Source organism: Prionailurus bengalensis, chromosome D2 (genome assembly GCF_016509475.1).
Source record: "Prionailurus bengalensis isolate Pbe53 chromosome D2, Fcat_Pben_1.1_paternal_pri, whole genome shotgun sequence".
In the NCBI taxonomy this organism is placed as follows: Eukaryota; Metazoa; Chordata; class Mammalia; order Carnivora; family Felidae; genus Prionailurus; species Prionailurus bengalensis.
The window spans coordinates 58533680-58548524 of record NC_057351.1 but is presented as its reverse complement, the minus strand read 5'-3'; the positions used below and the strand labels follow the sequence as shown (position 1 = coordinate 58548524).

Genomic DNA, 14845 nt, shown 5'->3' with positions numbered 1-14845 from the left:
GGACCTTGTTGAACAATTATTAGGACTAACGTAATAATATAATCTCCTATTCATTGCATACATTTCTCACTCCCACATAACTCTGTAGTTGGTTCTTTGCTCCACCACAAACACTAGCCTATTCCTTTAGCCTCCTTGCCTCCTAGTTAAACATGTTAACAAACACTGAACAAATACATTGTGAGCACCAGCCGTGGGCCAGGCCCTGAGCAGGGCACACGATTAAATGAGACAAAGTCTTTGTCCTCCAGGAGCTCATACACATATAAGCAAATAAACTGAATCACAGAACAACTTCAACAACAGAAGTAACAAGAAGAGAGGGAGCACAAACAAAAGAAAGTATTCAATTCTATTTTTGAGTTTAAGGGAAGACCTCCTGGAAGAGGTGGTGTATGAATAGGGTTTTGGAGGATGGATAGCTTACATGTAGACAAGCAGAGGAAGTCCACTCCAAGAAGAGATGAAAGCATATACAAAGGCACAGACGTTTTAAGTTGAGCAACATATACAGGAATAATAAGTTGCTAAGCTATCAAATAAAAGTGGGGCATAGCAAGAAATGAGGCCAGGGGAATGAGCCAGGACCATCCTGGGAAAGGCCTTGGATGCCATCATTCAGTCCAAAGAACAGGGTGCCCAGAAGGGATTTTAAGCAGGGGAGGGGTACAGTTAGACCTGCACTTTAGAAAGATAAATTACTCTAGTTGCATTATACAGGATGGATTTCAGGGGGTAGGGAGTGAAGAAGAAGCCAGCAGGGTGGGGGTGGAGGGACAGATTATTTAGAGGCAAAGAGATTTTGCAATAATTCCTATAGAACATCATGAGGGCCTGAATCTAGTCAGCAGGAGTCAGAGAAGGAAGAAATAGATTAAAGCCATTTCTCGGGAGTAAAATTGCTAGACCTTGGCGATCCTGCCTTTCCCATGTGGTCCCCTTCTTTCCCAGAGAGCAAGAGTTGTAGAGTCTGGAAAAAAGTAGGAAGTCCCTAATTGAGAGATCACGGCCACAAAAGGCAGAAGTCATTTCATCATTCTCTTCTCCTCAGACTGGGGCACGCAGAGCATGAGATCACTGAGCTCACAGCCGCCTTCACCAGGTTTGACCAGGATGGGAATCACATCCTGGACAAGAAAGAACAGGAACAAATGCAACAGGACCTCGAGGAGAAGAGGGTGAGCCCAGCTGGTTGGTGGACAGGCAGCGAAAGAAAAATGTTCATTCTCCCCTCCCTGAGAACATACCGAGAACACAGATCCAAACTGAAAATCCTTTGATAGATGGGCAGGAAAGTACTCTCTAGAATAGTCATTCTCAAACTGCTGCACATTAGCATACACTGGTAAGGTGGGGGTGGGGTGTCAAATAATCCTCATACTCAGGCCACATACCCTAGACAGAATCTCTGGGAGAGTGACGGGCCCGGGCATCAGTGCTTTAAAAAGACTCCCTAGGTGATTCCAATGCACAGCCAAAGTTGAGAACCACTGCTATAAAACATAGTCTTAGAGGGAAAGGATCAATTGCCCAAGAATCTCTGACAACTCCTTCTGAGGACTTGCCATCTCCCTGGGATTTTCAAACTCAGATCCTTAGCTCCCCCAGTTGTGCCTGCTTCGTCCCTATCCGTTGTAGACCAAAAATTCAAGGGCAGGAGAGAAAGTGGCAGGAATCCTGGTACTGTTCTTCCTTTCCCAAATTCAGTTGGATTCTAGGGAGGGTCTCATTAATCAAGGCTTCCAAGAGCTCATGTTTTGTTTCTTTGGGAGGTGATTCTCCAGAGGTTGGTCCAGCTTTGTGTCCAAGCACCACCACACTTATCCTATTGTCTCTAGAGTTTGAGAGGGAAGGGGACTAGCATGAATTGGAGCCCAAGGGACTGGTCCGGAGGTCCTATGAGAGCAGGTGATGAGGAGCTGATGAATTCCCAGAGTAATCTTCTCCTCTCTGACTTCCTGATCAGGTGGCCCTCAACGCTGAGATTGAGAACCTGGGCCGGTCCATTATGAGTAGCCCACCAGGCGAGTTGTGTCCAGAGGCCACCAGAGCAGGTGGCTGGGTTTCAGGAGAAGAATTCTACACGTATGTGCAGCAAGGGCCCCAGGGCAAAGTGTGTTTATAATGTCCTCCTTGACCTTCTTTCCACAACTTTCTAATTCTCTGCCCTAACCCAGGAAGAACTTCTGCCCCACTTTAACTCTCCCTAGAAGGCTGTGCCTTACCTTCCTTACTCTCATCCAGACACAGACCATTGTGTCCCCCCTGCCCCTACAGCCACTTAGCCCCCCAGGCACATATTTCTGCTCCCTCGGTCTCTCTCAAATCCTACACAGACTCACAAGGAGAGTTCTGCATCTGGAGACTGTCCTGGAAGGAGTCATGTCCCAGGTAGATGCTGTGGGCTCAAAACTGAAGATGCTGGAAAGGAAGGGGCAGCTAGCTCTCTCCCCGGGCATGGTAAGTGGCCCTTCACCTGGGTCCCCTCGGCTCCCCCACACTTGAACTCTGCCATCTTTTCCACTCAGTGGGTGGAGGCAAAACATTTTGGAAAGAGCCTGTTTTCAGGCTCCTGGGGCAACATATTCATAGTAGTCACTATATCAGTGGAAGTAAGGAGTGGAGGGAAGGCCTGAAGTTGGTTGCTCTGGCCTAAGGGCTGCCTTAGCCTCCAGGAGATGGTCTGAGGTTGGGGAATCAGATCCAGATTTTGTAGATAAAAGGAAGTGGGATGCAAATTCCTCCTTCATATGACCTGTCCCTTTTTCTTCCAACAGGGGGATCAAGGCGTTTGGGAACACCTGCAGCCAGCCCCAGCTATGACGCCAGCCCCTTGAGGAGTCCAGGGTGGGCAGGAGAGTGGTGGGGCAGGGGTTCTAAAGCATCAGACAGCAGGCTCCTCTCTCACTGCCTCCACAGAGACCTCCTCAGGACACATCCTCCGTTCCTAGGGCAGCAGTTTCCACCACTGCTCCTGCCGAGTCCACCTTGTGTCTGGCCTTTTGAACCAGTGTTTCTGTGTAGAGCTTGCATCATGCCTAGGCTTGTGACTCAGTGTTTCTGTGTGCAGCCACGTAGCTCTGTGTAGCTCTGTGAAATAACCCTTCCCACTGGGCCTCTCACTTCCTGTGCTCCTAGCTCTGCTGTGATGGGGAAAAAAAAAAAAAAGGCAATAATGAAAGGCAGGTGATGTTCCCTAAGTACCTGGCACCTGGATAGCCACAATTTGGGGAAAAAATAGAAGGGAGCAGCATTATCTGAATGTCTTCGTATTTGCCAGTGAATCTTATCCTTTGTGCATCTAGAGATCTGAGGCTAGCACCCACAGGATTCTTGTCTTCTCCATAGTTTCCAGGAGAAAGAGAAGGGGAAGCCGTGGAAGAGAGGAGACTTTCTCAGGTATGGAGATTACAATGTTACAGAGGAGTTGGAGTGACCCCTCCTCTCAGGGCAAAGTCCATGAAGGTGCCTGCTCCCAACATTCCACTAAACACTGGGAACTGAGGGGGCTGTAAACCGGTACGAAGATGGAACCTAAGGAGAATCAGACAAAGAAATGACCTCCGGATTCAGAGATCTTTGGACTAAAATGTGGTGGGCTCTGATTCTATTCTTGTAAAGAACAATATGGGTTTCTCTGGTGGCTATCAATAAAAATCCTTAGGAAAATCAGGACTTTGCATTTGCTTCTGGGATTGTAGGGAGAAGAAGAGAGGCTGGAGCTGTGAGCCATTCTTGTACTTGGGCTGGGCTGCCCAAGAAGTCCTGAAATAAGAACTTCTGGCTCATAGCAATAATCTGAAATGGTCGGCACTATGACTGTACTGTTAGAGAGAGTGGAGACAGTGACCTAGGGAAACCTGGTCCTCAGGATGAAGAGTGTAAGGTAGCCCTTACTCTGGCATGAGGGGTAGCTCTGTGTGTGTGTGTGTGTGTGTGAGAGAGAGAGAGAGAGAGAGAGAGAGAGGTGAGAGGGTGCAGATGGAGGATAACCAGGGAAAGGACTAAAAACTTCACCAAGATTTTAAGTGTATAGGTTTGCAACCCAAGACCTGCTATATATCCCTTTCCCCTTGCCCTGTGATCTTTACCTCTTCCTCATTTTGCACCTTGCTCCCCAGTAGCTTTTTCTCATCCATTCCTTTCTCCCACCTGTTTCACCATCCCATCACATACACTCTATACACCTAGGAAACTTGTGAAACAGCTAAATGCGATCAAGATAACCAGAGTGTATCCTCAGCCTTAAAAGAGTTACAAAGCTGTCTTCCAGAAAGGCTGTATCAGCTGAAGATAAATAGGTTCCAACCTGCTTCCTAAGGAAAAGGGGGCTGGGGCGCCTAAGTGACTCAGTCGGTTAAGTGTCAGACTCTTGGTTTCCGCTGAGGTTGTGACCGCTGGGCTTGTGAGTTCGAGACCCACTTTGGGCTCTGCGATGACAGTGCAGAGCCTGCTTGGATTCTCTCGCTCTTTACCCCTCCCCCGCTCATGCTCTCTCTCCCTCCCTCTCGCTTTCTCTCAAAATAAATAAATAAACTTTAAAAAAGAAAAGGGGGACAATGAGTTGTTTATCCAAGACATTGAAGGTCGAGTATTTCGAGTATTTCGGTTCCGGGATCAATGAGTGAAGATTTCCTAAAGGTTGGATGAGACTACCTTCAAAAGAATTCCCTGAGGCGTCCTGGGCAGAGCCTGGGTGGGGAGTCTTTGGGGAGGGGTAACTTGTCTCTGTGACTTCGGTCAGCAGGCCACCTGAGCTCAACCAACCCCAGACAGGCCGTTGGTCTTACTAGACTAGTGACAGGGATGAGCGCATTCTCAGTTCCAGGCGTCGCGGCTCTTGGCAACAGGAAGGGCTCACAATAGCTTATCTGAGCTTCAATTTCAGCTTCATGCTTATATCGCTCTTGCTGTGCAGCGAGACCCAGTGGAGAGATGGAGAATCCCAGGGCTGCGAACCCGGGAGGCGGGGGTTAGGGCGGGACCCTCCCGGCGCGCATGCGCAGACATCCACAACCGGAAGTAGCGCGGGGCCAGGCATGGCGGCGGCGACGGCTGCCGAGGATGTCCCGGCGACCCAAAGAGAGGAGCCTGTTCGAGGTACGCAGAGTGGTTGGGGATGAAGTGTCCAGCAGGAGGCCGGGGGCTCGCTTGGCAGGAGCAAGCAGGTCGGAGGGGAGCACCTGACCGGGCGACTGAGATAGTTTGGCGCGGGATCGGGTGTGAGCCAAGGGCCGGTGGCCAGGGAGCAGAGTTGGCGTGTCAGGTGGGGCAAGGACAAAGTGAGGGACTTGAAATTATGGCACATGGAGAATGGAGCCGACTTGATCGAATGAGGACTAGTGAAGGGGTGCGGGGAGAAGATGCCATCGCTGGATTAGGTCCCGGTGTACGGTGGGACACTTACCCGTTCTCCTTTGATCCAGACGATGCCGCTGTGGAAACAGCTGAGGAAGCAAAGGAGCCAGCTGAAGCTGACATCACGGAGCTCTGCCGGGACATGTTCTCCAAAATGGCAACTTACCTGACTGGGGAACTGACGGGTAAGGCGGGGTGTGGACTGATTCGGGTACTGCTCTATACTACCCTATGGAGCTGCGGTTTGGCTCTGGGAGACCTGTGAGGTGCTTTAGCAGCATCAGTCTGTGGCTCCCTCCCCAACACTCTTCATGCCCTGGAATACGCCTGTTGGAAGTTTGGGATGGTCATGAATGGGAAAGAAAAAGGTCTGTTCCTTCCCTGTAGAAATTCACTGGCTAATTTCAGAAATACATAAAAATGCTTAATACAACTCTGCAAGCCTCCATACGTGTAGACTAACTATGAGAAGACATAAAACGAATTCATCAAGAAGTGCTTCCTTGGGGGAGGTGCATTTTGAGCAGGACTGTGAAGAGAAGGATTGACCAAAAAGGGGGAAACGATTAGCGAGTGAGGTGATATAAGCAGTTTGTTCCCTTAAAACAGATGTATTTATTGGGGCAAAGAGAAATGAAATTGGGGAGTAGGGAGTGAACTGCAGATTTAGGGACCTGCTAGGTTGGTCTGAGGATTTGGTGACCCACCCTTTGGGACGTGATTAATTTTGGGGTTCATTGTGTATTTCCAGGTCAACACATGACGTGTGTGTGAAGAAAGGTCCAAAAAGTGAAGTCTGGTCCTGTGTGGCCTCTCATAAGCATTTCTTATATTGTTTCACTTCCCCAGGCAATTGCTGTGAGCTAAATTTGGGAACCAGAATTAATGAGAAAAGGCTTGATGCAGAATGGGAGGGCTTATGAGGCTCTATCATTCTGATTAGTTACTTAATTATTTCTGAGCAAGAGAAACCAAGTAACAAAATCTAGATTTTTGGCTTCTCTTTAAAAATTCCAAAGATTTTGGCAATACTAACTCCCCCATTGCGATGCTATGATCAACCATAGCTGAGCCGCTGTCTCCTCTGAATGGATTAGGGCTATGCAGTGTGTCCCCACCACTCTGTTTTCTCCCTTTTACTGACACCTGGTCAGTTGCCATTTATTACTGTTCTTATGCTGTTGCTTTTTAGTAGTGGTAGAGAATCAATTTTCTGTACCAATGTTTCTATCAAGTCGGTAAAGTAAATGATAGATAAGAAGTCTGCATGTGCCAAAAAGTAGGAGAGAACATACTTCTTTATGGAAGTGAATAATCTTATGTGTTTAACATACAAACACCTGGCTTGCTTCACTCATTTATATGATCTTGCTGGCTTCTAGGTCTTACAGTGTGTGACCCTGGTTGTAGAGAGACTAATTTGCTAGCAACGAGGGTATGAATACGGAGGATAGAGCTCAGAGACATATGAGCAAGAGTCCAGATGAAAAGAAATGATGATGATCAGTGACAGGGTGATGGTAGAGGGAATGGAAAGGAGAGCATGGGTACAAGAATATCATGGAAGTAGAATTTATAGGACTTGTTGTGTCTATGGAGAGATGGCAGCCTAAGACACATTTGAGGTTTTAAACTGGTGGTGCCATCATCTAAAATAGGGAAGTGGGAAAGCAGAACCATGTTTAGTGTAAAAATATTTTTGGTTTTGGCTTGGCTGATTTAAGATTTTACCAGGACACTTAGGTGACTTGCACATGTGAGTCCCGAGCTCAGAGAGTGATCAGAGCAGGAGAAACAGCTTTGGGAGTCCCCTGCACTGTGGTGTGAGTTGAGGCTCTGCAGGATGAGATTGGCCAGGATGTACTTAGGGGTAGCTAAGGGCCTCAACTACAGCCTCGGAGAATGCCTGTATAGGGCAAATAATTTGTTTCTAACAACAGTACTTAAGGTACCTAGGATTGATAACAAATGATTTTTACTTGTAAAATTAATTTTAAGCATATTGTAATTTCCCTGTGATTGTCATTCTTACTTGTACAAATGCTTTTTTGAGTTTGAAAGGAATCTAGCATCACCCTGAGATTGCCCATAGGAATGTGCCGCCCATGTAAACATCAGTCTTGTGTCACAGCTGAGTAAAAATTGGGAAGTGATAGTTAAGGATGAATGAGAAAGCATCTGGCATAGAAACCTACAAAGAGCAGGTTGAAAGAGATTAGAAAATCAGGCTAATATGATGATGTGGCAGACAAGGGAAATGAGCATTTTGTGAAAAGAGGGAGATCACAGGGTCAGGTACTATGAAGAGATTCAGGATGATAATGATTGAGAAGACACTATGGATTTGGTGGTTAAGAAAGCACCAATGACATTGGAGCATGTAATTTCCCTGGATAGTGGGGGCAGAGGCCAGTCTGCAAGGGTTTACATGAGTGAATGGTGAGGAAGAGGAACCAGTGAATATAAGTTACTCTTTAAAAAGGATTAGCGGTGAAGCTCCTTTGCTTTATGAGCAAATGATGTCGGTGCAGCAGAAGAGAGAGTGCTTTTGGGCTGGAAGAAACCTGAATATATTTATAGTTAGAGAGGAAGCTGCCAGAATAGAGGGAGAGTTTGGAAATGTCAGGGGAAGGATAAGATGGAAGAGAGACCCTGAAGGGTTAGAAGCAAGAGCATAGGAGAAGTTGTCTTGACAAGAATAGGAGCCCTCATGCCTCTTGGGAAGATATTAGGGTACAGAGAAATTTTGAAGTGAGGCAGAAAGGTTGAGGGAGCTTATGTAAGGGAAATTTTCCACTTTTCAGGAAAATTGAGTAGAAGCCATTTGCTTTAAGTAGGGATGGGGAAGGGAACTGAGGATATAAGAAGAAGACAAATGGTTTGGAAAAGTCAGTACATAAAATGCAGTATAGAATCAAATAGTAATCAATGAGTTTCTAAGAAGTGGTGAGGTCCTAGTTGATTTTATATATATTTATGATGCAGTCCCCGAAATTACATGTTTTCATACCATAGAAATACAAAGACTATGTCACCTCTCTTTTCTTAGGACATGAATTTGTTATTTCCCTTTCTAACAAAGATTCTGAAGTCTCTGGATCTTAACTGGTTTATATAGTTTGCTGAGTATAAATGTCATAAATCAATAGTGGCCTGCACCTTTGACATTCTCTGGGTCCTGCCTTGAACTACCATTTGACCTATAATTCCACATTCCAGTGATGTATGACAAATCTTAAAGGCATCACATCTTCTGTTTATTTTAAAGCCACCAGCGAAGACTATAAGCTCCTGGAAAATATGAATAAACTAACCAGCCTGAAGTATCTTGAAATGAAAGATATTGCTATAAACATTAGTAGAAACTTAAAGGACTTAAACCAGAAGTGTAAGTAATAATATTTATAATTAAACATGTTTGTATTTAATATTCTTTTGTGCTTGGGGTTGCGGAGAAGTGGAGGGAACATGGCACCTGTCCTGAGGGAGCTCATTCTCTAAAAGTGAATTACAAAGTTAAGGTGGATTTCTTCCATTTTGAAGATTAGCATGTTTCAGTATGGTTATTTCTGCTTCGGAATCTTGATTTGGTCAGTTTATTCCTGAAAGGGAGAGGGGAGAAAAACAGTAGCCAGATTCTAGTGCATTTATTTTAACAATGCAATCCATAAAGGACTACTTCTTAAGTGGAAAACCAGAACATCTGTAAATGGAAAATGCTAATTTAGAGACTGGTAGAATATATTTTTCCATTGACTTCTATGTATGTTCCCTATCTCTAGGACACTCTTCCTTGGTATGGGATTACCCAAGAAACTGAATCAGTGGCAGAAAGATTGCTTGTAGAGCAAGGAATTTAAAAAAGAGGGAAATTAGTGGGTGAGAGAGACTTGCTTTGTCCAGGTCACAGTTCTGCCTGATCAGCTAGCTACTGTCTGCTAGTGTTTGTCCTATGAGTGACCAGAAACATGTCACTCCACCTAGTGTGTCCTGGGCAGAGTTGGAGTGACACTAGCATTCTTACTTTGCCTATCTTTTCTACACTCCTTGTGGAGGCTGTATGAACATGTGGCCTGTCTTTGTTTTCAAAGATGCTGGACTGCAGCCTTATCTGGATCAGATCAATGTAATTGAAGAACAGGTAGCAGCTCTCGAGCAGGCAGCCTACAAGTTGGATGCATATTCAAAAAAACTGGGTAACCATTTTTATTTCTGTTTTGATTTAATAAGAGTAATCCACCCAGCCCCCACCCGCACTCCATATGACCTTAGCTAAGTGGTCATTGATGGTGTGCCCATAATGATCTATTTTAATTAATTTATACAATAACCTAGTGAGAGTAATTTTTTATTAGTAGTAGTAGTAATAAAAATACTATTTTCTGAATACTTAATGATATATATCAGGTACTGTTCTTAGTACTGTACATGTATTATTCTTTTTATCTTCCCAATAATCTATGAGATAAGTGCATGATTTTTATCCCCATTCTTTGGAAGAAGAAACTGGTTGAAGGGGTTAAATAAATAACTTGCATAAGGATACCGAGCTAGCATGTGAAAGAGCTACTTTCCAAGCCAGGTCTGTTTGGTTACAGAGCTCAAGCTCTTAAAATTATGGTTCAGCAGGCTGAAGCATCTTTGATAACGTAGATACATATGTCTTAAAAAATGGAAAAATCAGGGGCGTTTGGGTGGCTCTTTCGGTTAAGTGTCCGATTTCAGCTCAGGTCATGATATCCTGGTTTGTGAGTTTGAGCCCTGCGTCGGGCTCTGTGCTGACAGCTCAGAGCCCGGAGCCTGCTTCAGAATCTGTGTCTCCCCCTCTCTCTGCCTCTCCCATGCTCATGCTCTGTCTCTCTGTATCTCTCAATAATAAACATTGTTTTAAAAAATAGAAAAGTCAATCAAGAGTTTACTTTTCCTTTAAGGAGGAAACTGGTACTTGTATTGTTGATGGCTTGCTATCTGGCTCTGGCTCTTACATCCATGATTAAAAACAATGAAGTTGTTTTTATCCTAGGTATAATTTATAGATTATTTTATTTTCATCATTGACAATTATTGACTACTTCAGGAGAGTGGTTTGTAACTGAGATTTGACATGAGTGGTGATTAACAGTTTCACTGTCCACAATTACATTTACTAAATGGTGACTGAACCTGCCTGAAGGCATTGTACCAAATGCTTTCAAGGTTTTAAAGAAAAAGGAAAATCTATCACAATAAGAGGCTTATCTGACGGTCTTTTAAATCTCTTTGTCGTTCAAAATTGCTTTCCTATAGTGAGGTGTAGGGATAAGAAAACGAAAGGAGTGGGGCACCTGGGTGGCTCAGTAGGTTAAGCGTTTGACTTCAGCTCAGGTCATGAACTCGCTATTTGTGGGTTCAAGCCCTGCGTTGGCCTCTATCCTGACAGCTCAGAGCCTGGGGCCTGCTTTGGATTCTGTGTCTTCCTGTCTCTCTGTTCCTCCTCTGCTTGCACTGTCTGTCTCTCTCTCTTTTCTCTCTCTCTCTCTCTCTCTCTCAAAAATAAGCAAAGATTAAAAAAAAAAAAAAAGAAAAGGAGAAACATACATTGTGTGTCCAGAGAGTCTGGCTCCCAGAGAGCACCTGGAGAGGCACTTTCCTGTGCTTAGTAAGGCTCCCCATGGCTCAAGTGCCAGTAGATCTACTTAATCCTGGTGGAGCCATTGGACCAGGTGCTGTTGACAGGGTTAGAACTTAGTGGACTTGTTCTTAATTCTGTGTGTGTGTGTGTGTGTGTTTGACTCCCTATCTTAAGTTGAGCATATGGTTGATCGATACCCAAATATCTGTCCTTAGCTAATATGATAGTTAACATTTATGGCGTGCCTCCAGTTTGGACCCGGTTTGGACAGATGATGAGATTGAAACCAACAGGGTTTTTTTTGTTTGTTTGTTTTTGTTTTTGTTTTTTTTTATATAATAGATATTTTTTAATGTGCCTGGAAATGCTAAGTAAGAAAGATCTTTGTAAGAGCTGATTTTAAAAGATTTAACTTCCTCTCTCTCTCTCCCTGGTAGAAGCCAAGTACAAGAAGCTGGAGAAGCGATGAAAAACTCATTCCTGTGGAACAGTGTCTTTTTTTTTTAACATGGAGGAATGTTTTATAAGACCTGAATGCTGAGGCTGATGAATTGTCAAAACTCCTCAAAAGGAAACTATGATAGGTCGTCCCAGAAACGTCCCAACATTGGAGTAAACTGGAGGACTGTGGCTACCCCTGAACTTCTTTGGAGGCAGTATCCCTCAGAAACTCACACTTAAAACTCCTTACCTTTTACTTGAATGTTTCATCATCCACTCAGGACAGAGAGTCTCTCAAAGTTCAGGATAAACCTGGGCTTGCCAGTAGAATCAAATGAGAGGACCTATATTCTCTCATAGTGGTTGATTACTACATTATTTTCTTAATGGTTGGTTTTTGAGTTTCTGTGTCGATGGTTGTTTTTTTCTATTAATGATGCTAATGTATTGCTAATAAGATCCTAAATTAAAAAAGGAAAACAAACTTGTTCTTTATAGATTGTCACCCTGTGAATGTCAGTAATTTACTTTTCCATAACATTGCAAATAACAGAAAATCTTTTTTTTTAAATTTTCTTAATGTTTATTCTTTTTTTTTTTTTTTTTTAATTTATTTTTGGGACAGAGAGAGACAGAGCATGAACGGGGGAGGGGCAGAGAGAGAGGGAGACACAGAATCGGAAACAGGCTCCAGGCTCCGAGCCATCAGCCCAGAGCCTGACGCGGGACTCGAACTCACGGACCACGAGATCATGACCTGGCTGAAGTCGGACGCTTAACCGACTGCGCCACCCAGGCGCCCCAATGTTTATTCATTTTTGAGAGAGAGACAGAGTGCCAGTGGGGGAGGGGCAGAGAGAGAGAGAGAGGGAGACTCAGAATCTGAAGCAGTCTCCAGGCCCTGAGCCGTCAGCACAGAGCCCGATGCATGAACCATGAGATCATGATCTGAGCCAAAGTCAGACACTCAATTGACTGAGCCACCCAGGTGCCCCATCAAATAGCAGAAAATCTTAAAATAATTTTAGGCTGAGTGTTGTAGACTGAGCAGAAGCTGTGAAGGGAGTATTTTGATATCCTGATGTATATGATGGGTCCTACCTGTCTCTTCTCTGTGTGAGTCAGATGTCTGGAGATAGATAACATCTTGTCATGTGCTCCCTTTGGAAATGCGATGAAGACAAAGAGTGTGTATGTCTGTGTGCACATACACTGTGGTTTTTGAGTTTCTGTGTCGATGATTGTTTTTCTATTAATGATGCTAATGTATTGCTAATAAGATCCTAAATTAAAAAAGGAAAACAAACTTGTTTTGTTTCCAGTACCACAGAGGTACTGGATGGGGAGGTAGGGCTGCCACTCATAAAGGAAAGCGTTTGTAAAATATCTTCCTACTTGTGCCTGCAGGGTCAGGGGGGCTCCTAGGGACCTGATCATCTCCCTGTTAGACTAAAGATATAAATGGATGGAGGATACTGACTGACCAGTCCAGTTTGGAAGATAGGCATCCTTATTCAGAGTTGGGTGCTAGCAGCTAGGAAGATGTCTGAGGTCCCCAATTCCATCTCCAAAAGAGTTCTTAACCCTGTTTCTGTCATTTCCTGGTATCTCTGTTCCAGACCATCATTTATCATCTGCCCCTCTGCACTATTGCTGTGTCTCTTATAACGATCCCTCCAACCTTCTACACTGCTGCCAGAACAATTTTTCTAAAGTGTGAAGTGGCCACATTACCCCTCTTGCTTAGACTCCTTTAGTGACTTCTCATAGCCTCTTTGAAAAAGCCAGACTTTTTTTTCTTTTACTTAGAAACCAAAATTTTAACGAAATATTTCAATTCACTTTTGTGTTTCTGAGGATGAACTTATTTAATGTGATTCTCTTTGGTCCTTTATTAAACTTTCTATAACTTTTTCATGTAAGATTTGAAACACTTGGCCAGATATATATCATGACACAGAAACTAGTATTTTGGAATTGATATATATAGTGGACAAGCTACCCAGTTACATTTAGGATACAGGGTGTTCCCAAGATAAAGCTGAAAATGCTAATTTTTTTCTCTGTGTGTTTCGTTGGGGGCGTGGGGTGTAAGTTCGTAATTTTTTTCCCCAACTTTATTGAGCTATAATTGACATACAACATTGTGTAAGTTTATGTTGTGCAATGTGATAATTTGGTATTTGTACATATTGTGAAATGATTACCATTTAGGTTAGCTAACAGCCTTCACTCCACATAGTTACCTTTTCTGTATGTGTGGTAAGGATGTTTAAGATCTCCTCTCTTAGCAACTTTCAAATACAGTTGACCCATGAACAGCATGTGTTTGAACTGTATGGATCCACTTACATGCGGCTTTTGTTAGATAAATATAGTACTGTATGTGTATTTTTTCATGATTTTCTTCACATTTTTTATTCACTAGCTCACTTTACTATAAAAATATAGTATATACTACATATCATATGCAAAATATATGTTAGTCTACTATTTGTGTTATTGGTAAGGTTTCCAGTCAACAACGCGGGGAGCCAAGAGTTATATACAGTTTATTGAGCATTCAAGGGGTCAGTACCCCTAACCCCTGTGTTGTTCAAGGGTCAACTGTATACAATATTGTTAACTACAGTCGCCATGCTATATATTAGATCCCTAGAACTTACTCATGACTGGAAGTTATAACACTTTGACCAACATCTTCCTATTTTCTCTACTGCCCCAACTCCTGGCAACCACCAATCTACTGTTTCTATGGGTTTGGTTTTTTTTAGATTTCACATATGAGATTGTACAGTATTTGTCTTTCTCTGACTTACTTAGCATAATGCCCTTAAGCTTCATCCATGTTATCACAAATGGCAGGATTTCCTTCTTTTTTTTCATTGTAAATATATACATTACAGTTTCTTTATTCATTTATCCATCACTGGACACTTAGGTTGTTTTCATGTATTGGCTATCATGAATAATGCTGTAGTGAATGTAGGGGTGCAGATACCTCACTGAGATAGTGATTTCATTTCCTTTGGATATATACATAGAAGTGGGATTGCTGGATCATATGGTAGTTCTAATTTCATGAAGAAGCTTCATGCTGTTTTCCATAGTGGCTGTACCAATTTGCATTCTCACTGGCAGTGCACAAGGTTTTCCTTTTCTCCACATCCTCACCAACACTTATCTCTTACCTTTGTAATAATAGCCATTCTAACAGGCGTGAGGTGATACCTCATTGTGTTTTTGATTTGCATTTCCCTGATGACTAGTCAAGTTGAGCACCTTTTCATGTACCTATTGGCCATCGTTATGTCTTTGGGAAAACGTCTATTCAGGTCCTTTGACCATTTTTATTTTTGTTATTATGATTTTGTTAACTAGGCTTCATGCCCAGCGTGGAACCCAACACAGGGCCTGAACTCATGACCATGAGAT

The 14845-nt window shown here is 43.5% G+C and overlaps 2 protein-coding genes across 2 annotated transcripts in view; both read left to right on the top strand.

Moving 5' to 3' along the window:
- Nucleotides 1–3672, top strand: part of PKD2L1 (polycystin 2 like 1, transient receptor potential cation channel) — a 31214-nt gene extending 27542 nt beyond the window's left edge. Inside the window, exons 12-15 of the mRNA XM_043597252.1 lie at nt 1052–1178; nt 1967–2085; nt 2337–2460; nt 2778–3672. Coding sequence (XP_043453187.1) covers nt 1052–1178; nt 1967–2085; nt 2337–2460; nt 2778–2837 — 430 coding nt within the window. The 3' untranslated portion in view covers nt 2838–3672. The remainder of the gene's footprint in view (nt 1–1051; nt 1179–1966; nt 2086–2336; nt 2461–2777) is intronic.
- A 1320-nt stretch (nt 3673–4992) lies between these two features.
- On the top strand, nt 4993–11907 carry BLOC1S2 (biogenesis of lysosomal organelles complex 1 subunit 2). Its single transcript, XM_043597251.1, has 5 exons — nt 4993–5100; nt 5427–5543; nt 8627–8746; nt 9450–9554; nt 11407–11907. The coding sequence occupies exons 1-5, from the start codon at nt 5040–5042 to the stop codon at nt 11436–11438; spliced, it is 435 nt and encodes a 144-aa protein (XP_043453186.1). The 5' UTR covers nt 4993–5039; the 3' UTR covers nt 11439–11907.
- The last annotated feature ends 2938 nt before the right edge of the window (nt 11908–14845 follow it).